General features: G+C 52.4%; 9 protein-coding genes; 7 read left to right on the top strand and 2 right to left on the bottom strand.

Annotated features, from left to right (window-relative positions):
• Positions 1–336: 336 nt before the first annotated feature.
• On the top strand, positions 337–1,248 carry RCC_05322 (uncharacterized protein; the record flags this gene model as incomplete). XM_023770593.1 has 3 exons in its annotated part: positions 337–452; positions 508–695; positions 746–1,248. The coding sequence occupies 3 exons, from the start codon at positions 337–339 to the stop codon at positions 1,246–1,248; spliced, it is 807 nt and encodes a 268-aa protein (XP_023626361.1).
• Positions 1,249–2,582: 1,334 nt separating this feature from the next.
• RCC_05321 (related to VPS8-vacuolar sorting protein, 134 kD) lies at positions 2,583–7,391 on the bottom strand (the record flags this gene model as incomplete). The annotated part of the gene is made up of 1 exon (XM_023770592.1): positions 2,583–7,391. The coding sequence occupies one exon, from the start codon at positions 7,389–7,391 to the stop codon at positions 2,583–2,585; it is 4,809 nt and encodes a 1,602-aa protein (XP_023626360.1).
• Positions 7,392–7,773: 382 nt separating this feature from the next.
• RCC_05320 (uncharacterized protein) lies at positions 7,774–8,653 on the top strand (the record flags this gene model as incomplete). XM_023770591.1 has 2 exons in its annotated part: positions 7,774–8,040; positions 8,096–8,653. 2 exons carry the CDS (start codon positions 7,774–7,776, stop codon positions 8,651–8,653), a joined length of 825 nt encoding a protein of 274 aa, XP_023626359.1.
• A 1,748-nt stretch (positions 8,654–10,401) lies between these two features.
• On the top strand, positions 10,402–10,936 carry RCC_05319 (uncharacterized protein; the record flags this gene model as incomplete). XM_023770590.1 has 2 exons in its annotated part: positions 10,402–10,479; positions 10,541–10,936. 2 exons carry the CDS (start codon positions 10,402–10,404, stop codon positions 10,934–10,936), a joined length of 474 nt encoding a protein of 157 aa, XP_023626358.1.
• Positions 10,937–11,556: 620 nt separating this feature from the next.
• On the bottom strand, positions 11,557–12,147 carry RCC_05318 (related to protein FAM96B; the record flags this gene model as incomplete). Its single annotated transcript, XM_023770589.1, has 1 exon — positions 11,557–12,147. One exon carries the CDS (start codon positions 12,145–12,147, stop codon positions 11,557–11,559), a length of 591 nt encoding a protein of 196 aa, XP_023626357.1.
• Positions 12,148–13,205: 1,058 nt separating this feature from the next.
• Positions 13,206–15,957, top strand: RCC_05317 (related to Cutinase transcription factor 1 alpha; the record flags this gene model as incomplete). XM_023770588.1 has 2 exons in its annotated part: positions 13,206–15,032; positions 15,088–15,957. 2 exons carry the CDS (start codon positions 13,206–13,208, stop codon positions 15,955–15,957), a joined length of 2,697 nt encoding a protein of 898 aa, XP_023626356.1.
• An 889-nt stretch (positions 15,958–16,846) lies between these two features.
• Positions 16,847–18,789, top strand: RCC_05316 (related to MFS allantoate transporter; the record flags this gene model as incomplete). XM_023770587.1 has 8 exons in its annotated part: positions 16,847–17,122; positions 17,176–17,594; positions 17,710–17,799; positions 17,856–17,864; positions 17,915–17,957; positions 18,011–18,065; positions 18,138–18,155; positions 18,257–18,789. 8 exons carry the CDS (start codon positions 16,847–16,849, stop codon positions 18,787–18,789), a joined length of 1,443 nt encoding a protein of 480 aa, XP_023626355.1.
• Positions 18,790–20,106: 1,317 nt separating this feature from the next.
• On the top strand, positions 20,107–20,502 carry RCC_05315 (uncharacterized protein; the record flags this gene model as incomplete). The annotated part of the gene is made up of 1 exon (XM_023770586.1): positions 20,107–20,502. One exon carries the CDS (start codon positions 20,107–20,109, stop codon positions 20,500–20,502), a length of 396 nt encoding a protein of 131 aa, XP_023626354.1.
• Positions 20,503–21,276: 774 nt separating this feature from the next.
• Positions 21,277–25,122, top strand: RCC_05314 (uncharacterized protein; the record flags this gene model as incomplete). XM_023770585.1 has 8 exons in its annotated part: positions 21,277–21,608; positions 21,664–21,703; positions 21,755–22,202; positions 22,258–22,430; positions 22,490–22,638; positions 22,690–24,265; positions 24,323–24,610; positions 24,676–25,122. 8 exons carry the CDS (start codon positions 21,277–21,279, stop codon positions 25,120–25,122), a joined length of 3,453 nt encoding a protein of 1,150 aa, XP_023626353.1.
• Between the last annotated feature and the right edge of the window lie 112 nt (positions 25,123–25,234).

The following is a 25,234-nucleotide window of genomic DNA, read 5'->3' as shown; positions in this document are numbered from 1 at the left end:
ACCGCGGATAGAACGGCTCCGCCGCTCCCAGTTTGCACGTCAATGGCCGCCCTCTTTCTCTTGGCAGTCGTTACATACGCCGCCCTCTGTCCGCAACGTCACCCTCGAGCAACAACGCGATATATTGGCCTGTGGCATTCGAGATCTCGCCGGGGTTCGCTCTGGCTCTGGCCACTCGCTTCCCTGAATTTTCAGGCCACGACAGTGAGTGGCCGCCCGCCAGCCTCAGTAAGTGTTGCCCTTTCGAGGGCGTTATACGTACAACCGTATCTTAACCAGGCATCCCAGCCTCGATATTGTCTGGCTACTTGCCTTTGTATCTCTCATATTGTGGTCATGTCATACACACCATCTCAAACTCTCTCCTATTCAGATCTTGATACCCTTAGTCCACTCAGCTCAGATCTCATTGAAGACTTCTCTTCTCTTGGAGAAGACCCCGAAGACTTGTGGTACGATGGTCTCTGGAATGCTATGAGCTGGGTTCCACCATTGACAGTAGCATAGGTATCAAGCTGCACTCCAGACTTTCGAAAGCTGCTCTAGCGACCAGCTTGCAGGCTCCAACACTTATCCTGACGAGCAGCTCATTGGTCTATCCAAGTCTTTCAACCGCGATGCCTGTACCTTGTCCGACACGGCGGGCTGCGGCTCGWGGATGGGTGACGGGCTTATTGAGGGATCCTCAGCCGAGAGTTCGTCAATGCTTTTATTAATCTACGATGTTCAGGACTGATTCTTAAAGGATCCGGGAAATTGAATTGTCACACCACCCTGCTTTCTAGCAACCTGGCTCTGGTGAATCAGAATATGCAGTACCCTATGTATGCATCGCAAAGCACGTCACCCGACTCTCAAGTTCTCCCAACGTGGGAGGAGAACCCAGGCATGCACAACACCACGAATCACGCGGCGGAGCGCCCTATTTATCCCTTGAATGGGAGAGGAAACGGAAAAGATGTTCCCCCAAAAAGGGAGATTGAAAAGCACGTCAGTCAGATTTCCAAGTATAGAGCCGAGCAGCGGTCAAAGGTCTTCACGTGCGATGATTGCGGAACTCCCTGCCGCCGGTCTGCCGATCTCAAGCGACACATGGCGAGTGTCCATAAGATCGGTGTGGTGTATGCGTGCGATAGCTGTTTGCATAGAAATCGTCGTGGAGATAAGATGAAGGAGCATTGCCGCAAAAGGCATCAGCAGGCGAGGGGGTCAGAGGCATATGGGACGCTTGGAACAGGAGATCTTTGAGCGATGTTTTGGGGGTATGAGGCGTTGTAAAAAGGGACTTTCGTTATAGATTCAATGACTTTCATCAGTGCATTTTGTGTCTCTGTCTGCAGTGTTTCATCCAAACTGCCAACACGTCGAAAGTTTCACAACGGGAATAGCAAAAAATGTCAAACCGCCATGTGCCTCCCACGAACACCATTCTCTTCCAAGCCGTGGCCAGATGCTGGAAGAATGTCCGCAGGCGCTAGTAATATCGTGTGTGATTACGATGGAGGATGTTGTGCCCTCATGTCACTACCCCAACCCTAACCCTATTTATACATCTTGCATCAATGTCGGCTCGGCTGGTCGTGAGCACGCATTGAGGACTACAGCAGACTCAACACCGATGTATTCATAACACCTCGCTATCGCCATTGAGTGAAATCTCTCAACTGCCTGTCTCTGCCGCCCCCTTTTTTGAGATTCGGAGCTTGATACACAATTTCCACCGCAGCAGCTGCAACTTCTTCGTCCTGTCCACAACAACGATGAAATCTTAAACACTCGCGAGAGTGTGAAGAAGCAATAGCAAGAAACCCCCAGAAACACCTCCCAAGAAAATCACATCATCCCCCCACTCATCAAACTCCCCCTCATACCCAAATGCCTATAACAATACCACTTCCCATCCTCCCCACTCAACCTCCACTTCAACTCACTAAACCCCTTCATAACGACCCCAGGACTTACCCCCGTAACATCCATTTCAATCCACACACTAGCCTCCATCCGATTCTCCTGAATAATCGTCGACATGTGCACAATTTCCAAATGAAATGAGGGATCTTGTTCGGCGAGATGACGACTCGAAGCCATATTTTCTTCAAAGGTTAGACTTCGCGGGAAATTGTCGTGGTGGGCGCGGAAATCCCAGGCGAGATGTTCGAGGGATTTGCGCATTTGGGGGGAGGTTAGGGACCAGTCTCTTGAGTTTACGGCGATTATTCCTGCGGATGAGAGCCATTCTAATTCGGAGGCGAGTTTTTGGTCTCGTGGGTTGGGGTTGTTGTTGGGTGTTGGAGTTTGGGTTGGCTCGAAGGGGTTTGGGTTGGATATTTGTGTTTGGGCCATTATGTGTGACTTTTGAAGGATGTTTCTTTGGGAGGGATGTAAGCTTTGTGGAAGATAAGGTAGTGAGTGGATTAGGTTGGGGCTGATGTTCATATTTGAGCTGCATCCTGCAGGATGAGTGATCCAGACATTCGGTCCGAGCACACATGAGGTTGCATTGCATGTGAGCATAGAGCACCCCTTGCAATAGAGGAGCAGAATAATGTCAGAAGCTGAATGCGCTCGACTGATCGCTAAATTCATGCGGATTCTATACAAAGCGGACATCTATACGTCTCTCGTTTCGACGGCTTTCCATCTCGATATTCTTCATCGAGGCACACGCGATGGAAGACGTGTCGGCATGCAAACACCACCAGTGCCAACCGCCTAGTATCCCCACTGTCACTCATACTGCTCTCGGTAGCTGTCGTAGGCGAAGCCTTGGCTTTACCCCTGGAAAGACGTCTCGCCTCCTCTCCACCACTCTGCTCTAGAATTTTCCGTGCCTTTCCCGCCTCACGCTCTTGTTCTCGTATAAGCCATTGCTCATACACGATTTCCCCGGTACCTGGTCCCCACGCCCGTMTCCTACATCGCTCACAGGCTTGAGTTCGTGGTCGCCAGCCGCGCTGTCGAAGGCTGTTTGCTTCTTGGATATCGCTAAAGACATCTGAACCGAGGAGCTCGTTCGCTAATGATAGAACTCCCTGCTCGAATGTGTAGGCTGAGAATATGTCTGATAGGACAGCCCGCAGTTCAGCCAAAGATGGAGCAGTCCTCGCAGCTCGTGTGAGAAATGCTCTTAGGACACGCAAGAAGGCAAGGTGGTCTGCTGGCTGCTTGCTGTGATTAGCATCGGAAACCTTCAACCCAGAACCCGGTGTTGCTGTTGCCGCCAGCAATGAAGTGAAAGCTTGCTGTGTGTTGGATCTTAGTGATGAGATGAGCTTGGAAGTCTTGAATCGATCGCTCCCATACTCGCTGGCATGTTCATCAAAATTCCTCAGCGCACTTGTGACCTCTTGACTAGCCTGGACCACAGTGTCGACCAGATTTAGCCAAAGATATTCGTCCAAGTCGAGATCGTCCTCCTGGATGGTCCAAGCAAGGTTTGTTCTCGGTCGTGGCTTTCGCTCCACGATGGCACTTTGAGACTGACACAACCAGATACCGACTTTTGTGTATTTTTCCAGATCCTCGACAAGGTCATCCGAAGTTTCCTGCGAAGCAGTGACGTCCGGATTTGACGCTGCGGTGTTGACCAGGCCGACCAGAGCTTGCTGGAGGCTCTGGATATGTATAGCAAGTCGCTCCATAGCATCACGAGCCAGGCCATCCCGTGCGAGTAACGCCACTGCAGCATCGATGACTCCACTCTCTTCCATGGCTGGCAGAACTCGATCAAGCCGCAAATTACTGGATGGTAACATCTTGATGTAGTCCGCAACATGAACAGGATCGTGTTTACACAGGAGCTGTACGTATTGTTCTGTGAATTTGGAGCCCTGCTCTGTCGATACTGGTGAATCGATAGCGTGGTTCTCTCGAAGCAAGGTTGGTTCTAGCATAGCTCTCAGGAATATGAACTGTTGGTGCGAATCGGGCAATGCATCCACGCTTTCTTGCAGTAAATCAGGAGCAGAGACCGCTAGCGTGCGAGATGTTGAGACGGTGCTCACATCGGTCAGCTCCTGGATGTGTGTTGTGATTACTCGCTTGATAGCCTGTACCTGTTTCTCGGACAGAGCCGTGCTTGGACGTAAACATTGTGTAATGCAGTCGAAAACGCTCTGCTTATCCTCAGGATCTGCAAAGTGAGTCTCGAGGAGCTCTGTAAACATGCGCTCGCCGCGGTAGACAGACTTCAGTATCCGGTAGAATTTGGCGTCAATGAGGTCTTTGATCAGAGCGGGTATGTTTGAAGGGTGATATGCGGACAGCAAGTACTCCACGCTCAGTTGACAATCGTCTCGCAAGGTCTGTGACGGGGGATTGCAAAGGCGTTGCAGGACGCCATTCAGCAGTGTTCCGGAAAGTATGAGCTGGYCCGGATACTTTGGCAAGCTGCGTGCGACAAACATGTCGAGATAGATGACTTGCTCTAGGCTGAAGTCGCCTTGACGCATGACGTCTAGCATGATCTCGATGATCTGTTGCCGGCTCTTCTTCCGGCTTGATATCCCATTCAGCGGAGGAACACCGCTCGGACTTGAGTCGTCATCTGCTTCATTGAGATACGAATCCTCAAATGCTTCGTTGAGCATGCTCATGAAGCTCGCAGCATCGAATTGCAACAGCAGATCCAAGTAAGGAAATGCCGGCTCTTCATCTGCTTTGCTGGCAGTTCGAAAGACTTTATTACTACCGGGCGGCCATGCCATTGGACTTCCCGCGAAGAGATATTCGTACAGATCGCCTTTCGCTCGGAGTGCTTCGTGATCATCTGCGAGAACTCCGCTTGGATATCTTCGACCAGTCAACGAATAAGCCAGGTAGGGGAACACCTTCACAGTCGACTCGTAGAATGGATGTTCGATCAAATCTTCATCTTCATTACCCTCGAGCAATTTGACCAGGGCGAGCAAATCGATCAATGGCGTGACATAGTCGCCAATGGCTTGTGTCCATATATAAATCAGTGCATCGTACAGGCTATGCTGCCGACAGAGCGTTGTGTCTTGGTCCAGGTCAAAGGCATGCGGGTCTAATCGACAGAGTAGCTCTTCCAGCCGCGCCGCCTGATTCTCCCCAATGAAGTGGGCAACCACGGCCTTTACCACTTCCGGCGGTAGCATTTTGACCTCTCCGTCCAGGACATATGGTTCCAACGTGGAGATGAAAACCGACTCTTCGTCTGCTTCTTGGAACCAGTCAAAGACATCTGCGAAAAGATAATCCAGATCTTGCGTACTTACACAAGCCTCGAAGCAGACTTCGGCCAGCTCCCGCAGCCTCGTCTCTCGCGCACTGTCCTGTTGGGAGAATGTATAATTCAGCGAAGCTGAGATGATGGCAAGTAGCCTCTCCTTTACTAGTGTATGCCGTGCACGATCATTTTCAGGCAGACCAATGGTCACGTTGTTAGCACCTCCCGTGTAGTATTCGGTGGCAAGTCTGATTGCCGCGATGTGATCTCCAGTTTCCATCATGGCCACAAGCCTGTCCGCCCAGTTTGACAGAGTGCCTACCGTCAAATCGTTGAAGCCAAGAAGAAAGGTCCTTCCTTTGTACACCCGAAAGCTCATGTAGAACGCATCCGCGACGACGCCATGCATCGACGGGTCGTCTGAGTTCAGCTGTTCAATCACAGCGTGTAGTTGATGCGAGAATGGATCCTGGTGGTAAATATGCCGGTGCAGTAGGTCGATCGAGTCTGTAACTTGCAAGGTGCCATCTTCCACAATCAAAAGTCGTTGGCTGATTGTCAGGATGCCCAGAACAGATCTTCCAAGCCACTGCACGGCTACTATAGCCTCATCCGCACGCCATCGGCTCCGTGCGTGGAACTCTAGACTCGGAGGTTTCTGCGGGTCTATTGAGGTGTCATTCTCGACGATCTTCACATCCAACACCGTGAGCACGTTGGACCAGCAATAGACGAGCTTGGTATCAGAATTGCTCCTGTCAGCATCGACGTTGGAGCTTTTCAGCTTGACGGCGGGAAACCATGSCAGACATCCGCTGAGGGTGCTATGAGGCGACACTTCCTTGGGACGTGAGGCCTTGTGCTGTGTCTGTGCGATGGGCGTAGTAGATACTATCACAAGCAGATAAGGAGTAAGTAGCGCAGTCAACCCCATACCATCAGTAGCCTGCTCGACGTTGCCGAGAGGAAGTGGCGAGAAAGCGAGAACAGAACTGGGTTTCCGGGTCGTCTCAACTTGAGGGTTGGTCGCTGGGTACCTTCCAAGCAACCGGGTGGTCTTGATTGACCTGGTAACAGCACCCAAACCGCGAGTGGCAAGATGAGAAAACGCCATACCACCAGCATCAGCTGATACAAGGGCTGTATGTCTTGTGCCGAGGAAGCCAATGTGAAGGATGGCGCAATTACTAACATGACCATCAGGATGCTGTGATTCCTGCAAGGCGCTCCTGTCGATGGGTGGAATGTGTAAAAAGGGTCTTGCCGGTTTGTTGATCTCCCAGGTGAATACTGATCCATTCGCGTGCCCGCTGGCGATGGTGGAATAGTCTGCAGCAATAGCAAGAGCAGTTATTGATCCGCACTCGGTCGCCTTTGTGCCCTGTCCGATGATGATCTTCAAAGTTTGATGATAGTCGAAGCCCAGAACAAGACCTTTGGAAGTGCCGATGGCTATGAGAGCAGATACGGCTATGCAGGTGGGACGGCCAAAGTTCCGCTTGCCGGCTTCTGAGAATACCTGAGCTGTGATTTTCCGGAGTTTTGTCCATCGTATAACATCCCAGGGCGCCTGAGGAGTCTCTGAATCTGCTTCGGAGCCCTGTGAGGACATGCCAGATAGTCTGGAAGAGAGCGATATCTGTCTCGAATGCGGACTGAGAAATGCTGGCGACTGTGCCCTGGGAGATGCTGATGGTGATACGGACAATCTAGTCTCGAAGCGGCGCTCGAAAGGTTGTAGAGCGCTCGAGGGAGTTCGAGACACTCCTCTTCGAGCCAGTGGAGACGCTCCACGAGCTGGGGACGAGGCCCACGATCCGCGTAGAGATGGAGTGTCGTCCGGGATGGAACCGGAGTCTTGCAGACTAGCAAGCGGACTCGTCGCCAGTGGGGTGGCCGGGCCAGAATCGTCGCCTTCTCCCTCCAGTAGTCCGTCTTGTTGCCTGCTGAGATGCATGTCGTCCTCGCCGGCATCCGCTCCAACCATGGCCTCGCCCTCACCAGCCGCTGGCAGTACCCCGTCCTCCTCGTCCCGTTCAACGCCGGGCATAGCAGGCTCAATGAAGTCCCCATACTCCACGCCATCTTCCTGTCCTCCCTCTTCTACCGTCGGAAATCCCTCGTCGCTGAGCACCGATTCGTCATCCTCTCCATCCTCATCATTACTGCCATCCTGGCCTGCTCTCGCGGTAGAGCTCATCGAGAATCTCTTCCCACGCGCATTGCTTATTCTATTGCACTTCGGTCGCCAGGGCTCCTCCAAGCTGGTGCAGTGCTCTTGGTCCTGTTGAGTGGGTCACGAGCTTCGGAAWTACGCGGCAAGCCAGATTGTACGCGCCGCAGACCGGATTCAAGGATTCTGCACCATCACATGATCAGTCTCTGGGAAGATTAAAAAGGCTCGAGATCACGGTGACAGGAATTGGCTTGAGAGCACTTTGCTGGTGTGTAGCATGTGAGACTGTCCTGACGTGGGAGCTCCGTCGGATCGCCGTCCCGAGCTCAACTCAATCTCGCCGCTTCGTCTTTACCTTGTTCCCATCACTACAACACTTTTCACGCCCCACAACTGCATTCAAGATATGTCGGGAATAGGCGCAGAGCTTCCACCACACTTGCTCGCGAAGCGAAAGAGACAGCAAGAAGAACAGGCCTCACAGACGTCCACCACAACCTCCGGCGCAAAACGGTCACAGAGTCCAGATGGGCCAGAAAAGCGGCGGAAGGTTATAGGACCAGCGATGCCTCCTGCACCTTTGGAGGAGAGACCATTAGAGCCAGCAGACGCAGGTGAAGATGAAAGCAGCGACGATGACGACTTTGGACCTTCACTGCCCACTGGTGACGACGTGAGTTTTACTGACATTCGAGGAAGAGATACGGGACAATTGCTGAAAGAAGCAGGGCACCGGCGAAGTAACAGACAATGGCGGCAGCGCTTTCGCCGACACTGATGCGGCAACAACTGCAAAGCCAAAGAGAGACGACTGGATGACGATGCCTCCGAAGCAAGACGACCTCGCCGCGAGAATGGACCCTTCGATACAAAGACCCAAAGCGTTCAACTCGGGCAAAGGCGCACGAGCAACGAATCCCGGAGCAGACGATAGTTCAACCTGGCATGAGACACCCGAGCAGAAACGCAAACGTCTAGCAGATGAGATGATGGGGATTGGAGCACCCAGTAGTGGAGCACGCCCACAATCCACCAAGGCCGCGAGTGAACATGACGCTCATCGCAAGATCAAGGAGCATGTGGACAAGTCGCGAGGGCCATCACTTATGGAGCAGCATAAACAAGCCACAAAGGACACGGAGCCCGAGGACGACCCTAGCAAGCGAGCATTTGACCGTGAGAAGGATATGGGACATGGAGGACGCATGTCTTCTGTTCAGAAGAAGGAAATGCTCAACAAGGCAGCTGATTTCTCGGGAAAGTTTTCTGGAGGATCGTATCTGTGATGTGATGAGCTGAAGTCCATGCACATGCCCTCAATTGCACGGTTTCAATAAATCGCCAGCGAGGCGAGGTCCTTGGAAACTGTGACAATCTTGAGATTGTCACTGAAGCTGCAACAATATGCATGATCAAGTCCTGCTCTTGAACCTCGTTCTCCGCTTTGTGCTACTCATGTACCCGGAAATCWCCTGCTGCCCGACTTCAACGATACGCTTCAAGCTAGTGAATGCCGAACGTAAGCGAGGTGATGGAATCGGATTCTCCTGGACATGAATTCTTGCCGATGATTCCTGTACATCATCTCGATGCATGGGAAAGGCATGAACTAGCAGGGTTCTTATCCCCTCTAGCGGAGACGAGCATGCTGCAGGGAGGCTGGGAGGCCAACGGTCTATTCTCTAGTCATGCAACTCCAATGCCTGCCTCAACACGCTGTACGAGGTCCTCGATCTCTGAGAATACTCCAACCCAGTTCCCGGTGTCGGTATGCTCCACGTGAATTTGGAAGTAGCTCAATTCACCCCACGTCAAGAAATAGGCTTCTTCCATGCGTCTTCTGTGACATCTCGTAATCTCGTAACAGGTTACGATTTCCAGGTCCAGGCCGGCATTTGGGCATTCATGCAGGTAGATTGAAAACAATCACACAAAGTCTAAATTTCATGGACGAGTTTCTTCCTCCAATCGAGAAGCATGGGAATGCTGCGTGTTGTTCCAGGATGTCTGGCAACACCCGGGGGATCGAGGAGAGATGAGATCGAGAAATATGGCTTGCTTAGCGCGGCCCGGAGGATAGCGAGGTGTCGCGCAAGTAAGCTGTGAAATATGTTGGAGGCGCTCTACCGGACCATTGCTGATCTAGTCCGGTCAATTGGTGCAAAGGCACTAAGGGCGGAAGTGTTGTCATTCGGACAACTCAACTCTACGTCTTGATCGCCCCTCTAGCAGGGAGATCTGGTAGCCAGATCAAAATTGCCATAATGATATGAGGCCGTGACCCAGTGACCCCAGGAATCTGCGATGTATGCCATTGATAGACCGCCAGCGAGACAATGCCGGAGAAGAGCACGGCGCGGTCCTCCTAGGATTCCACAAGCTTAGCACCGAAGTCTTCGATTGTCTGCGATTGTCAGAAAGAGGCCGCTCCAGTCTGATGTGAATTGCAGAATGACGAATTGCACCATGTCCCGTTATCTTTCAGGTCCTCGAGGTTCATCAGGGTCTAATCTCTCTCTTGAATGGGAAGTAGGAGGCGCATCTTCCAGAGATTCATGGAGTATTCTATCAATCAATGAGAGTCCAATAATGATCAAACAGTCCACGCTCCAATTATTGAAAGATTGGTGACATCTTAGGCACACTTGTTGCAACAAAGTGAGGTGTAGGATCGTGATCGTCGGGTGCTTATTTTGGCAAGGTTCGGCGCACGGAGTAACCCTTAGCTCCGGCACCATATCAACAGTGTCAGCAACAGCAAGCAACGCCATCCTAGGGATCGACTTGTCAACACCAGCATCACATCACACCAACTCCACGCCTGCACGATCACCGCCTGCTCTCATTGGACCCCGCACTCTACTACATCGCCCTCTAGGCTCGACTCGAAATATCTGCATCTGAGACCCGCGCATCCCTACAACAGAGGCTCACAAAGCTCGAGCTTCGTGTGGCGGCCCCATAGGCGTAGTCGCAACTTTCACGAAGCCGCTTCATCACAGTCAGGCCATTGGGGCGACCGATCCATATCATCATGGCGCCTCAAGTTGCCGCCATGTTGAAGAGAGATGATGACTACGACGACTACAACGATAGCTGGTATTGGTCGGATGTATGTACTCTACACTTTCAATGCGTCAATGCGAGTTCAGATCTGACAGAGACGCTCACAGACTGGCTACACTGTCCGCTATGTGATAGTGTTCGTGATCCTCACCGCCCTCCTACTCTTCTTCCTCGGAGGCTATCTGCACGCGCGCAAGCGGATGAAGAAGGGCCTCCAACCCCTATCCTACCACCGATGGATGGTCAAGAGCCGGTATCGACAGCCGCAATACTATCAGAATGCGCCGCCACCACAAGGCTACCCCATGTACGCATACCCTCCTGCACAGCAGGAAGTGCCACCAGCCTACTACCAACACGCGCCACCTCCCCCGGCATATTCTCCACCCGAAGGAGCAAGCAAGGCCATGGCGGATCAAAATTGGAATGGACAGTTTGGACAGGCAGGAGAAGCAAGTCAGTCGGTCGCACCGCCGTCCGCAGCTGCAGCACCCCGACCCTAGGGGTAAAAAGTGTCACCTTTTTGTTTGGTAGCGAATTATACGCTGAGCGCGGCGGCGAAGCGAGGAAATTGACAGCATTGCATGTGCATGGGTATCGGAGCCAGGGTTCATCGTCTGGGCATATTTACATAGCGTATGGGGACAATTTGAGCGTCATACATTGGGACAATCATCACGATGCCTGGATATTCAACCTTAAGCTAACATCATGCCTCGTCCTTGTCTGAAGCACACTTGACCATATTCGTCAGTCGTACAAGGATCATTACGATCGGGGCTCGCCGAGAGCTCGACCGCAGTCGGTCCGTCAAGGTCGTGGTGTTTTAGCGACAGCAGCGACCGGATTTTGCATGTGCTCGTCCAAAGCTGCCTCGGACATCGGCCCCGGCTTAACCTTGGGTAGCATGAGGGAGATTACCAAGCATTGTTGTACGCGCATGCTCCACACCTCTAAGTTATGCCCAGGTGCCATTCGTGAAGATCTATGCATGGTCGTGATGGAAGCACAAGTGCATGCAGCTGCCTGCTCACAGCTGATGTGTGTGCACAGTGCAGTGTTGGTCGGGAATGCTTCTCCACCCCGCGCTAGCAGTTCATGCAGGAACACGAGATGCAATCATTTACTGCTCGCACGAGGAAAGCATGTGGTTGACCATTTTGATCAGGTTGGCGTTCTCCATGGCAGCGGCAACGCGTTCCTTGTCGCCCAGCTGCTTGWTGGCCTCGTCTGCAGAAGAGGACGTGCCCTCTTTGATGCGCACGTCCACGCGGAAACGCGGAGGCAGGGCATTGACCAGTCTGACCTTGACACCCAGTCCGATGACTGTGGTCAAGGAACACGCCGAGGTGGTGGGTGTTATCAGCACTTGCACTGAACTAATGCGGGATCGTGGAGATGAAGGCGGGAAGATCTTGATGTCATCCAGGTTCACGACTCCCAGGGATCCCAGAGATAGAGGGTGCTCGGGGTCAGTGATGGTTGAGATGAGGTCGTAGACTTCCTGCTCGTCAATCTCCTCGCGCTCATCGTCGCTGTCGGACAGGTCGGAGAGCGATTCTGGCGAGGAGAGTGGGTCCGTCAGCGTGGAATACGCAGGTGCCAAGGCATCGAACAGTCCCTGGGGCTTCGAGAGGCCCTTTGCCGAAGGGCGAGAGGGCAGGTCGAAGGGGTTCTTGATGGTGGGATTAGCGTTGTCCAGTCCGGCGTCCATGGCGGGTGTGGCGTGTTGTCGATGTCGACAATCCTTGCTGGGGCGGAGAGGTCGATATACGTAGTACAGTGGCAGCAAACAGGCGTCTACTGATGAAGGCGAAAGCTTGCGATTCCTCAGAGCTGTCGGCCGACTATCGGGTCGCGGCGTAGTGTGGGATCCGAATCAATGCGCCGGGGCCTGCAGAGCTTGGAGTGGCACCAACGATGGCGCGATCTTTATGAAGGGGTGATGATGTTGGGTATGAATGGATGAATCTTCACCCTCGAAATGCCGCCCGTCGTCTGAGGTGAATCTTCCAGAATGAGCGCAGAGTGCTGCCGGACGATGCCCTTCACCGATGCTGGCGTCGCTTGGCGTGTAGACAGAGGGACAGGGATGCGGAGTGTGTGATGCGGATTTGCCGTTTCAAAGGAATCGTTCGCAATTTGCAAAGAGCAGTGGCAGCGCAGCGCCACCGATACTGTCCTATACCCGATTGAACCGAGCGAGACCCTGTCCCGCGCATGCGACCTGCACTGACTTTGGGATGCAGGCAGGGCAGCGGCGGGATCATGCAAGCAAGGCGGGCGGGCTTTTTTGCTTTCTGTGCCTCAAACCGAGCTCTGCGGATCTTGGGTGTGGGGTGCCATGTTTCGCATGGATTTGTGCACCTTTCATCTCCAACACTCGCCAACCGCGCGCGCTTCTGCCCTTTTTGAATCATTCGTCCGATGAGCAATCCTGGCTCACGGTACCTACCTAACCTACCTAACCTACCTACCTTACCTCCTCCTTCGCTCACAAAGTTGAGCGCTTGKGTTCCGGGGTCCGACATTTCTTGAGATCCGTAGCCTACACATAGCTGGGATGGAGCGCCGCTGGAGTTGAAGAGGCTTCTTACTACTGCTGTACCCTACCCTACCCTACCCTACCATTCCTTCCTCCACCACCGCCGGACCTGCCCGCCCGTACTGGACATTGAGGTGTGCTCCGTTGTTGTGCCAAGCACTCGCCCGCTCCCGTCTCCTCAGCTCCAACAGGCCAGGCCAGGCCAGATTATTGCCATTCGGACCACCATGGAACACCCGCCGGCGGCGGCGCCCGCTCACACCAAGCAATATGTCTTTGTCGACGAGTACAATCGGCATAAACGGCTAAAGGTGATGCGGGCCTGTGACGGGTGTCGTAAACGCAAGATTCGCTGTGACGGAGCCCTGCAAAATGGGCCGTGGCCGTGTGGAGCTTGTGTCCGCTTGAAGCTGAAATGTATCCCGCCCACCCTCGACCAGGACGACGACCAGCAGATTCCCGACAGCAACACCGGACATCAGCAGTTTTCATTCCAAAACACCACGTTTCCGCTCACGAGCCCGACAGAAAGCAAACCGCCAATTGCCATGACCTCGCAGCCTCACATGGTCCATGRGTGGGTTCCTGCTGTGCCGCCTGCCATTTCCACGCCAATCTCGACCTCGACTCCATTTGAACATCAGTCGTATCAACGGACGCCGGGTACGGGCGCCCGCCTGGATGCGGCCTACTCGGATGATGGTTATTTCGCCCCTAATATATCTCCTTCCGTTTATGACCAGGGCAGTCAACCCCAAAACTTTATCCGTTCCCAGACCGTGGCCTCGGGCAGCTCTAGCGGGGACACACAGGAAATTGAGTCATCTGTACGGCAACTGTCCAGCCAAATGGGCGACTTGCAGATTGACATTACATCTGCCGCACCGTACATTACCAATCAAACACAGCTGTCGGCAGATGCGCCCGCCTTCGAAGAGGTGGAAGTCGTCTTGCCGGCTTCGGTCCTGACCGACAAGACGGTGCGGATTCCACCAGAAATGATGCCGTCCGAGGAGCGTGCTCTRGACTACTTTGGCTACTTTTTCGAGCACATTCACTCGTACTGCCCTGTTCTCAACCGAGCTGCTTTCTATCACCAATGGCGGARTGCTCGGTCAACCATATCGCCACTGCTGTTGGAGGCCATGTTTGCTTGTGTGGCGAGATATCTCGAAGAGACCGTTGAATCACGTAGATGGCTCGCGCTGGCATCGAGGCACGAAGAAGGGTTCAAAGACGTCCCACGGTTAAGCACTATCCAAGCGATGATTATCCTTATGAAGGCGAGGGAGAGTATTTCCAAGCGAGGCTATTATTACCGTTCCTGGATGGATACGAAGTATATGATCTCCATGGGATTTGAMCTCAAGCTTCACGAGCATTGTGACCAGCATAGACTGCAGAACACATGCCCTCTCAGCAAGCAAGAGTGCATGCTCAGGACTAGAGTATGGCAGTCCCTGTTTGTTCTGGAGATTCTCGTTGGTGCTCCGCAGGGGAGAAACGACTTTTCGGTGGAGGTCGACACTGTTCAGGTTGATCTGCCGATGTCCTCGAATGATGTGGATGCATTCGAACACCAATCTTCGAGGCGTAGCACGTTCATGGCACAGTCCGTGCGCAACATCAAGATCACCAATGTCCTCTGGCAAACGATCAGGCGATACAAGAAAGACTGGGCGCTTGATCCCGAATTCGTTCGCCACAATGAAGACCTCCCCAATTGGCTGAAGAACCTACCGGCCGACTTCCAGATCCAGTACCCGGATGATGGCAGCCCGCCGTGGCTCGGTGGGAATCACTTTGTTGCGGACCTTCATTGCTATCACCATCTGGTTGTCATCATGCACCACCGGCCCCAGCTTCAAGCATTGTTGGAACAAGGGAACCCCGACTTCAGGACCCAGCTTGACATATGTCTAGTGTCTGCAGKCCTCATGTGTCGGATACAAGAGGCACTGTATCGGGACTTTGGGTTCCATGGACTGCAATTCATGATTCGGGGTGTCAATTTCACGATCTATTGTGTGCTAACATGCACCATGTTACATTTGGTGAGTAACCCACTCCACAAGAAGAGCAGATGCAACGTGCTGACAATCTCGACAGGCCGCCATCACTTCACCTGATCCGTTACTCAACTCGCAGGCTCGCCTTTACTTTACCCGCCACATGCGTGTTCTCGAGCACTGCCTGGAGTCTTCCGCACCGGAGATGCAAGCGCAAATCAATGCGTTGCGCGAAGCGTTCAGTGCCGACACTTCATTGCCCTTTGAGCTGAAGCCGACGCTCGGTCTGCGAAGTCCAAGAATGGACGATCACTCGACGCCGTCTAGCACACACTCCGGTCCTACAAGTGCCCCGATGTTCAACGCTCCCGCATGGTCTGATGTAGTGGATCATGCTGTGCCAAAGCACATGACACCAGACAGCGAGTTTGGTCCCAGCTTTGGCAATGGAGTCGGCCACGGGATAAACAGGCCAGTCATGCCTTATCAAACCGGCGGCTACGATGTCTCAACGCACACGTATCCGCCCCATTCCATTAATCAGGTGACATCTGGACCACAAATTGGCTTCGAATTGGAGCCGGTCATAAGCAATGAGTCGCACACTCCGGTGTGGGATCCCTCAGGGATCTTCCAGCAATGGAATGCAGCTTTTGGAGGCGCACCACCTCCGCCACAGGCGACACCACCGAACTCCCGACATATGGCGCCCACCTCGGCCCCTATGATGCCCAACCAGCACTCGCCAGGAGGTTCAAATATCGGCTATGGCACACAACCAATATCTGTCAATGGCAGCTCCATCGCGCAAAATACGACGCCTACCCTGCCCACTGTAACGCCAGTGATGTGGCAAAATGCATTCACCAACGCATACGTATCTGGTCACGGGCAGAAACGATACCGTGAGGCTAGTGTGGACCATTCGGCGCTGGAATCTTACGCCGCGAGCAACAAGCGACGCGCGTAGGCTTTCCGCGGCCTAGTCGCTGTTGAGCTCCGTACAGATCCGAGCATACCAGGACAAGCTCTTTGGCAAGTCCCCGACGCCGAGTCGCTCTGCCCTTGGCGTAGCAGTGTACTGTTCGACTGCCGAAACTAGACCCGTCGGGAACTGGCGGCATTTTCACGGAAATCATTCGGAAATGTCCGAGAGTCGAGCATCGAGATCTAGACTTACTCCCGATGCTGCTACTGTTGGTCTATCCAAAGCTACCAAAGCGCCGAAGCATGTTCCCACTAAGGCTGTACTGTAGTAGTACAGTTTGGCGATCTCCAACACTTTGAACTCTTGGTATCCTGGTCTCTCGACGGAAGAAAGTTTATCCTGCGCCAAGACTTCGCTCAAAATGCTTGACAGGACGATGTTGCTCTGTTGCAGTGCTGCAGCAGCGATATTGGCAGGTGCAGCCCACGTATGCTGAAGAGTCAACTCGGACTGGACCTGGAGGTGTAGAATACAGCAGCACGTACCGCCATTCTACTGAGAGTGGAAAGCGCCTGATACGCTGCTGCCGCCTAATACTTCAGCCTGGGTGTGCGACCCCGCTGAAGTTTCAACCGACAATGTCGATCACTTTCGAATTCGAGGGATTGAGTGGAGACAGTCGCATATGAATGCGGGGTTGGGGGTGCGAGGAGTTGACAGAATTCGAGGACATGGAGCGTTTGTTAGGGCGAGGGTCACTACCTCTGAGAGACCCGCTGTCGGGCATTCGATGTATAGTTGGCCCGGTGAATTGAACAGCATGAGTATTTACTAAAGCAGATGATTGTGTCCACATCATCCTACTGTTCTCAAGCCTTGTTGAACGTGACCGTTCATCAGTTTGTCCACACAAGTCGTTTGACTTCTCAAGATGGGTCTCTTCAGGCGCAGCGCAAGTCATGCTGACAGTATTGTATCGCCCACATCTGTAGAAACTCCGCCCACCGGATCGGAGGACAAACATTCCGCCGTGCATCAAGAGACGGCATCGATGGATCATGTATCGAAATGGAAGCATCCCAAGTCCGGCGGTGGCGATGTTGCCCAAGCACTCTTCAGCTCACCCGAGGAGGTCAGAGAGCCTATAGATCCAGCTGAAGAGCGTCGAGTGGTGAGGAAGATAGACATGATGATATTGCCATATCTGGTAAGTCTTGCAAAGAAGCGAGCAAGAGTGTGGACTAAGATCAACATTTCCAGGCCGTCTGCTATGCATTCTTCTACATCGACAAGACCACACTAAGCTACGCCGCCATCTTCGGTATTCGGGAAGATCTCAATCTCGTCGGAGCGGAATATTCCTGGCTATCAAGTATCTTCTACTTTGGATTTCTCGCTTGGGCCTTGCCTACGAATTTCCTTCTTCAACGCCTTCCAGTCGGACGATATTTGGGCTTCAACATCTTCCTATGGGGAGCCTTCTTGATGCTCCAGGCCGCTGCCCCAAACTTCGCAGCCCTCGCAGCTCTTCGAGCTCTCGCGGGTGCTGCGGAGGCTGTGGCAGATCCGGCGTTCATGCTGGTTACTGCGATGTGGTATACTCGTCGACAACAGCCTATTCGCATGGGTCTGTGGTATACGGCGAATGGTTTTGGGATTGCGCTTGGTGGATTGTTGGGGTATGGGATTGGGAATATCAAGGGAAGTCTGCCGTCTTGGAAATTTGAGTTTTTTGATTATTGGTGCTTTGTGCTGCGTTTGGGGAGTCGTCATTTATATTCTCCTTCCTGATAGCCCGGTTACGGCCAAGGGGCTTTCTCAACGTGAGAAACAGATTGCTGTGGAGAGGATGAGAGAAGATCAGACTGGTGTTGAGAACAAAAGGTATGTTGAAGCCCCTGTCAAACTTATAGAGGAGTACTTGCTGATGTCCGTCTTAGCTTCAAGTCGTATGTTTATCAGGGCCATGACAATAGGAGACAACTGACCGCGTTCGCAGCTATCAAGTGTACGAAGCCCTTTGTGACTACAAGCTTTATCTGGTAAGTCTTCAACGCTCGTTTGAACACAGCATTTACTGAACTACCTTCTCCAGTTCTTCCTCCTGGGCATAGTCTGCAACGTCCCGAATGGGGGTATATCTAACTTCGGTATGTCCAACTTCAATAACATGCTGACAATTTTTGCCTGTATGACACACGCTGACTCTCTCCTTTAATCAGGAACCATCATCATAAAGGGTACGTTCGAGAGCACATCGAGGAGACGCTGGAGGCATACCATTCCGCGTCATCCAGATCACCCGTGGGCAATTTACACACACGACTGACCTAAAACCTAGGCTTCGGCTTCTCCACGCTCGTCACAACCCTCATGCAAGTACCCTATGGCTTCATCATCGCAATCGCCATCCTCACATGCGTCTACCTAAACGACTACATGGCGCGAAACGGCAAACAAACACGCTGCTACTTCATCCTCATCTTCCTCCTCCCAAACATCGCCGGCTCCTTCGGCCTGCGCTATCTTTCCGAAGACAACATGGCTGGAAGATTGGTCAGCATATTATTTAACTGGGTTTTACAACGCCTCCTTCTGCATGATCCTCTCCCTCACAACCGCCAATACAGCAGGCCATACCAAAAAAGTCCTGACAAATGCCGTGCTGTTTCTCGGGTACTGTACGGGAAATATCGCCGGACCCTTTTTTTTTATCTCAGCTCGCAGGCGCCGCGATACGAACTTGGGATCTGGAGTATGATTGTTTCGCACTTGATCGAATTCTGTATCATTGTCTTGTTGAGATTTCTTCTGGCGAGGGAAAATAAGAGACGGGATGTTGTTCAGAGTATGCAAGAAGGAGGGAGGGCTTGAGGGAAGAGATCTTGCTGGAACCGCTTTTGCGGATATGACTGATAGGGAGAACTTGAATTTTCGTTATATCTACTAATGGGAGAAAAAAGGAGAAGGAGAAAGGGGGAGAGAAGGCGAAAGGAAGAAATCGACAGAAGAGCCCGATATTTACATCATGATATGCCGGTTTTGCTCGTTTCTGAGCACATTCGACCATAGATGCATGAAAGCAAGCCATCCCGTCCGCTCTGGCCTATTGAACCATGTAATCGTTTGATCAGTACTCAGGTGGGTGACCACTGGGGAATCCCAAATGTTGAATGTACATTTCTTTTTTGATTTTTGATTCCTGCTAGGGTGCAGGTGGAGATGGCTGTTCTTTTGCCCTCATTTTTGCTCGGTGCAGGTGGAGATGGCTGTCCAGCCCTAGATCCGATGCAAGCAGGATCAGATCAAATACCTCATCCTTGTTATTTTGCCCTGAACATTATCAGTCCACAGTCTGTTAATTAGAAACAATAAGCAAAGAACGGTCGAACGGTCGGGAAGAATACCTTAATTCTGAATGCGATGTCGTCCTTGATACCTACCTACTTGGGACGTTGTGTAGAAGAGCTCCGTCCTTGGCGGCCGGGGCATCGGCCGACCTTGACTTCCTCTCCATTCTTCCTTCTCTTTCTTAGTTTATCACCACCACGCCTGACAAGCATTGATGACAGTCACATATGTCATCCTCATCGCACCTTATCATCACAAATGTTCATCAGCGGCGGCGTGTCAACCTCCTGATGATGCTTGCTTGCTTGGCAGGTCGGCTTTGGCGCACTTCCAGACGCCTTTGGTGTTCTTCGCTCCATCCTTCATGACGATGACAAGCACAGATGTGATTACTGTACCATGCATGTCTAGCACAAGGTACCTACCTTAGGCCTGCGCACCGTTCAGCGAGATGACGGCGGCAGTGGACGTGGAGGATTGGATCGACATTGCAGGATTGATCGACAATGCATGGAATTAATTGTAAGGCGCCCGATGGCATCTCAGCTCATTCTCATTCTCAGCCCGCCCTTCCTCTGCAACTTTTGTTTGTTAGTTAGTCCAGACAGTCCAGTCTCAGTTGCGGTATTGCGTAAGTTAGGTATCTATCGCAGCCACACCTCGCAAACATGACAAGTCAAGCAGCAACAAATGGGCCATCGGAATTGCAAAAGCGTTATGTATGGCTCGAGTCTTCCACCTTCGTTGCGTTGGGGAGCTGTTCAGCCGCACGGCCTGCAAAATATACAACTGCAGCCATCATTGACCTTGGGCGCGGAGGGAAACGGAGGAGGAGACGAAATGTTCTACAAGTTCGAGCGGCGAAACGATGCCGAAAGACAGAGGAGACAATACGCCTTCGTTCGTCGCCCAAGCCGCAAACTTCTCCAGCTGCGGGATAGAGCCGAGTTCAGCGACTATCCTGGTGCACAACAGGGCCGCCAAGATGTTCGTGTTGGTGAGACGAGTGCCATCTTACCCGACGGCCATCCAGATCGGCAAAAGGCAGAGTTGGTACTGGATGCATTCCGAACATCAACAACGTCTCCGGCTCCAAAAGAACGGGCAACGGCCCGCGCTTTTCTCGCTCGAACGCGAGTGGGAAAGCGCGGCCGAAATCATGCTATGCTACGGTTGAGGATGTGGCAGACAAATCCGATGATGGTCCAACACTGCCTGGCGCCGAAGCTGGACTGACAGAAGGCGAAGAGAGTGTTCGCAAGCCTCAGGCAGAAGAACCATCAAGTGGACTTCTTCGTCGTCCCGAATCCGCTTCCATTGGCGACCGCGAGACAAATCCCAAAGATACGCCAGCAGAGCAGGACAGCGGGCAGAAACCACAACCTGAAGCGGCTACTGAAGATCCGGAGCAAGCTTTTCAGGCCGAGATGAGGGTCTAGACGGCTACGGAATCTGGGTTACACTGAGAAAACCATCGACATAATGGTAATGGCGGACCAGAAGCAAGCCCGAAAATCCATCGAGGAGGATGCCAAAAAAACGCCAAGATGGTCAACCTGCCAACCCGGGAGTACATCCACAGCCACGCGATCCCGTTTATCCCAAGATCAAATTGGAGTACATAGAGTTGGAGACTTTGAGGTATTATCAGCTGCCGTGGGAATACGATCAGGTGAGTTTCCTCCAAGCTGTGCTGTTGGAGCGGTCTGTTCTCGACACCAGAGCTTACCACCAACCTCTAGTCCGACCCGAGTTACATCATAGTCAAACAAGAGATGGACCCGGCAGAAACCGAGATCCTTTTTGAACATTCGAAAAGGCTCCGTGGAGGCCGCCCCACAAAAAGCGAAAATGTCAATCTGGAGCCCCAACCAGAGGGCCAACGTGTTGATAGCAGATATGTCAACCTGGAGCCCCAAGGCGAATCCTTGATCTACCGGCGACGGAACCAGGCCACACGGGATTGGTGGTACGAAGCCAGCAGCCCGCGTCACTCCGGAAAGCCCAACGATGAGACGGGCTCTCTTAAGAACACCTTGGTTCCAGAAACTGTGCAAAGACGAACAACAAAATACATTCACTTCTACGGCAACCCCGTCACCTATCCCACCGCTTTTGTTCGATGGAGACGAAGATACAGCCTTCTCAACAAGGTCGTCTATAACCTCCTCAATGAGTTCTGCCTCATCAAGGTTGCGGTACACAGCACCTCATGGGGCCCTCAAAAGAGTGATACACTCTACCTATGGAGATTTACTCCAGGAGACAAGCGTCAATCCACCAAAGCTGGTAATGGTCCCGAGTGCTAATATCGCCAGCGCACAGGCGCTGTTCCATGTTCGGTAGGTGTAAACTGTAGAAGGATGATGAGTGTACTAGCTGAGGTGACTGTGATAGGCACTTTCAACAAGAAACTATGGACTTCGAAAAATTCAAGGTACTCATTGCACGGAAAAGGACATCATGAGCGTAAGCTGATGGCACATAGTACGAAGTGCTCCGGACCCCAGAGCTGCGAAACGCACGATGGCAAGTCGAGTCTCATTTCCAGGATGTACAACGGCTATACGAGAAGCTGCCACACCACAGCAACTCAATCCCTTACATGGAAGAATTCTGCCACTCAGTAGACACCTATGACACTGGCATGGTCTTTGCTTGCGTCCCGTTCTACGATTTGCGTCCGCATGGCCATCAGACCGAAGCCAGGCTGAAACTCTCCCCAATACTCTCAAGGCTCTGGCCCGGTGGTCCCCCCGATACTCCAAGTAACAAGCACTCCAGCATCGGTCATCCCGCCCGTACGCTKTTCCAATCACTCAATCCGAGGAACAACAGTCGACGAGATCTGAAACAAGTTGCATGTCAGATGCTCCCACACCGAGACCAGCGATATTTGTATCTCTCACAGGTCTGGTTTCTTGTGATCAATCATGGTAGCTACCTGAATACCCCCTCCTCCTCCTCGGTAGGCGCTGAAACATCTTTTAGATCTGATCATCACTTGCTCCACGCTCGCTGAAAACGAACTCTACGGCGACATGCTCCAGAAACCGGCAACAACAAATGAGCGACCACCAAAGCACAAAGTCTTGAGCATTCGCCTAAAAACTCACGACAAAAACACATGGCTGCTGGAGCAAGACGATTGTTCCACATATTTGGTAAGTCACGGATACAGGCAACTGCGTCGTCGCCATTATTCTCAAGCTAAAGCATGCAGGACCTTGCGGCCCATTTCTCCAGCTATACCACCAACTTCGCCGACGATTTCGCTATCCTTGAGGATGGTGCTGAAGTTTTCCCACATCAATGGCCCGACGTAGTGGAAAGATCCAAGACGTGCCCTCTGTACCTCGTAATGAAGAAAAGGTCTGTTGTCTGGCAGAATGGTCGCCACGGGCGTATGCTAACAGATTGAAGGGAGCACGGCACTGATATGATCAGTCAAGAAGCACCGGCGACAGCTGCACTTTACGCGGCGCTAGGTGAAAGGTGTTTCATCAAACACACCCACACCCGCAGTTCTGGTGACGAGAGTGGTGACACTGCGAGTATCGATCCCGAGCAAACTAGCTCCACGACTGGCGAGCTAACAGAGCCTACGGTCGTTGACAATGTGAGCATCCAGGGGATGCAAGAGTCATCTGGTAGGCTAAAAGACGGGATGGAGCCAACATCAACGCGCAACCATGTTAAGGAGGCAAGAAGCGCAGATGATAAGGATGGCCGTGAGACCCACGTTGCGACTCCCTCGGCCTTGACCCGCAAACATATCCAAGCCTCAACTCGTGAAGCCCTCTTCATCAAACCGCATTTACAGGCACGGGCGAAGCCTGGCCCGGTCAAGACGGGGGAGCCCGCCAAGCGGCTTTCCGTCGATATGTCTATGCCTTCTTTGGCGAGTCTTTTCGACGAATACCTACTTTACGAGTCTCTCAAAGGCCTCACGACCTCGGAATACAACGATGTCCTATCAGAATGGTGCAATAGTGGCGCTACCACACGATCTGGAATCCCTTTAAACTTCGCGGAAACTGGCGAGATTTTCGACGTTTTCGAAGCCTTGGGCTGTCAATTTGTCGTCGGACGCCATGGTGGCACTGGCGAAGAAGAGATACAAACTATTCAACTGGACGGCTGGCTATATGCTGACCTTCTGAGCGGTCTGAGGGGTCTCCTGAATATCTACCTGCCGAGCTCCGCCGACGACGAACTGGAGGCAGAGCATGAAAAGCTATTGACAGCAGTCATCATGCTAGTCAAAGCACTCGATAAGACCATGGCTTCTGCGGAACATGCAAATTGCGCTTTCGCCATCCGGAAGTTGAGACAGGCTTTCAGGCGGTTATTCAGCTGCGCACGGGAGTTTGAGCTCTACTCCGTCAACAGCGGTACTCTCGGTCGCGTGCAGGGGCGTACTTCCCAGGGACTTCGGAATACACTCAAGCATGTTGTCTCTGCACTTGTATTGGCGGCCCGAGCGATCACAGACTTGAATGACCTTTTGCCAGCCGTGAAGAGCGAGATCGCACGAAGAAAGAACTCTGTGGCCGAAAGAGTCACGCACGACGAGGAGGCTTATGCATACGCCGAAGTCAAAAGATGTTGCGGTATTATGACTGACTTCATGTGGACATGTAAACGACCAGAAGATGATGCTTCAGCACATCAGCAACAGACAGACATGCTTCGCAAGAAGTTCGACGAATGTGCAGAACGACTGACGAGACTGGGCTGGGAGCACGCTGCTGCCCGCAACGTACTCTATAACCAGTATGGATGGAGCAAAGTCGAACACCATGCAGACTCCGCATGGACGCAGCTAGTCAGTGGTTTCGAAGCTCTTTTGAACGCCAACTCGAGAGCCCAGATACAATGGAAAGCTGCAGCTTTTCCAATAGATCTCATGGCGCTTGTCCTGCCACAAATCCTTTGGAGACCAGTCCTTGGTGATCAGGACGCTCTGGATATGTATAACCAATACGTCACCGACCTTGTAAGTACTACAACACCTTGGGGTTACCTGAAGTCGGAGTGTTGACCTTCCTGTTAGGAGTCGAACATATTGACCGGGGATCCAAGTCGAGAGCCTCTCGACCGCATAAGAAATCTGCGCCATGAATTAAACGCGTTCTCTCTCCTACAAACGCAGCAGATCGATGTACTGGAGAAGCTTGTTGACATTGTATGGCCTGCAGAGGACGAGACAAATCCGGACGAGCATGATGTTCTCTCGCCACATCCACGACTAGCCGTATTCAAAGCCCTTCCGGAAAGTATGAAGCTCCAGAACAGCAATATACAGCAGCTCCACGGGATGCTGAACCAGCTTCAGACCGAGGTGTGTTCGCAAAATACCAAATTATATGAATGCGATCAATCACAACTGACGACAATCTTTCGCAGGCAACAGCGCAAGTCTCCAACGTGCAGGATTGGAGGGACAATGCCACGGTCGTCTTCACCATCATCACCATCATCTTCCTCCCTTTATCCTTCGTCTCCAGCGTCTTTGGCATGAATACTTCCGACGTCCGCAATATGCAACTCAACCAGTGGGTCTTCTGGGCCTCGGCCGCGCCTTTCACTTTAATGGTGATTCTCATAACGGTGTATTTCGTCGACGTCCCTCCACTGTGGAGATGGCTGGAACGGACTGGCAATGGTGATACATCTACAGGATCGACTCACCAAGACGCCATTCGTGCATCGACGGGAAACAATCGGACTGGTTTTCTGGCGAGCGTGGCTAGGCAGCAGCAGCAAGCGATTGCTTTGCATGCGAAGGCAGAGTTCTTTGTGGTGGAGGAGAAGGATGGGGACGCTCTATCGACGGGTTCTTCGGAAGCCTGAAGATGATGTGTGAATGGATTAATCGCCATGAAAAATTTCTTTCCGTTAGGATTGCCTCGATGACATTGGATATACACACTTCAAGCTCTCGAAACATCACTACAGCAGCCAG

The sequence above is a fragment of the Ramularia collo-cygni genome, assembly GCF_900074925.1.
Source record: "Ramularia collo-cygni strain URUG2 genome assembly, contig: RCC_scaffold07, whole genome shotgun sequence".
NCBI lineage: Eukaryota > Fungi > Ascomycota > Dothideomycetes > Mycosphaerellales > Mycosphaerellaceae > Ramularia > Ramularia collo-cygni.
This window is presented reverse-complemented; position numbering and strand designations above follow the sequence as displayed.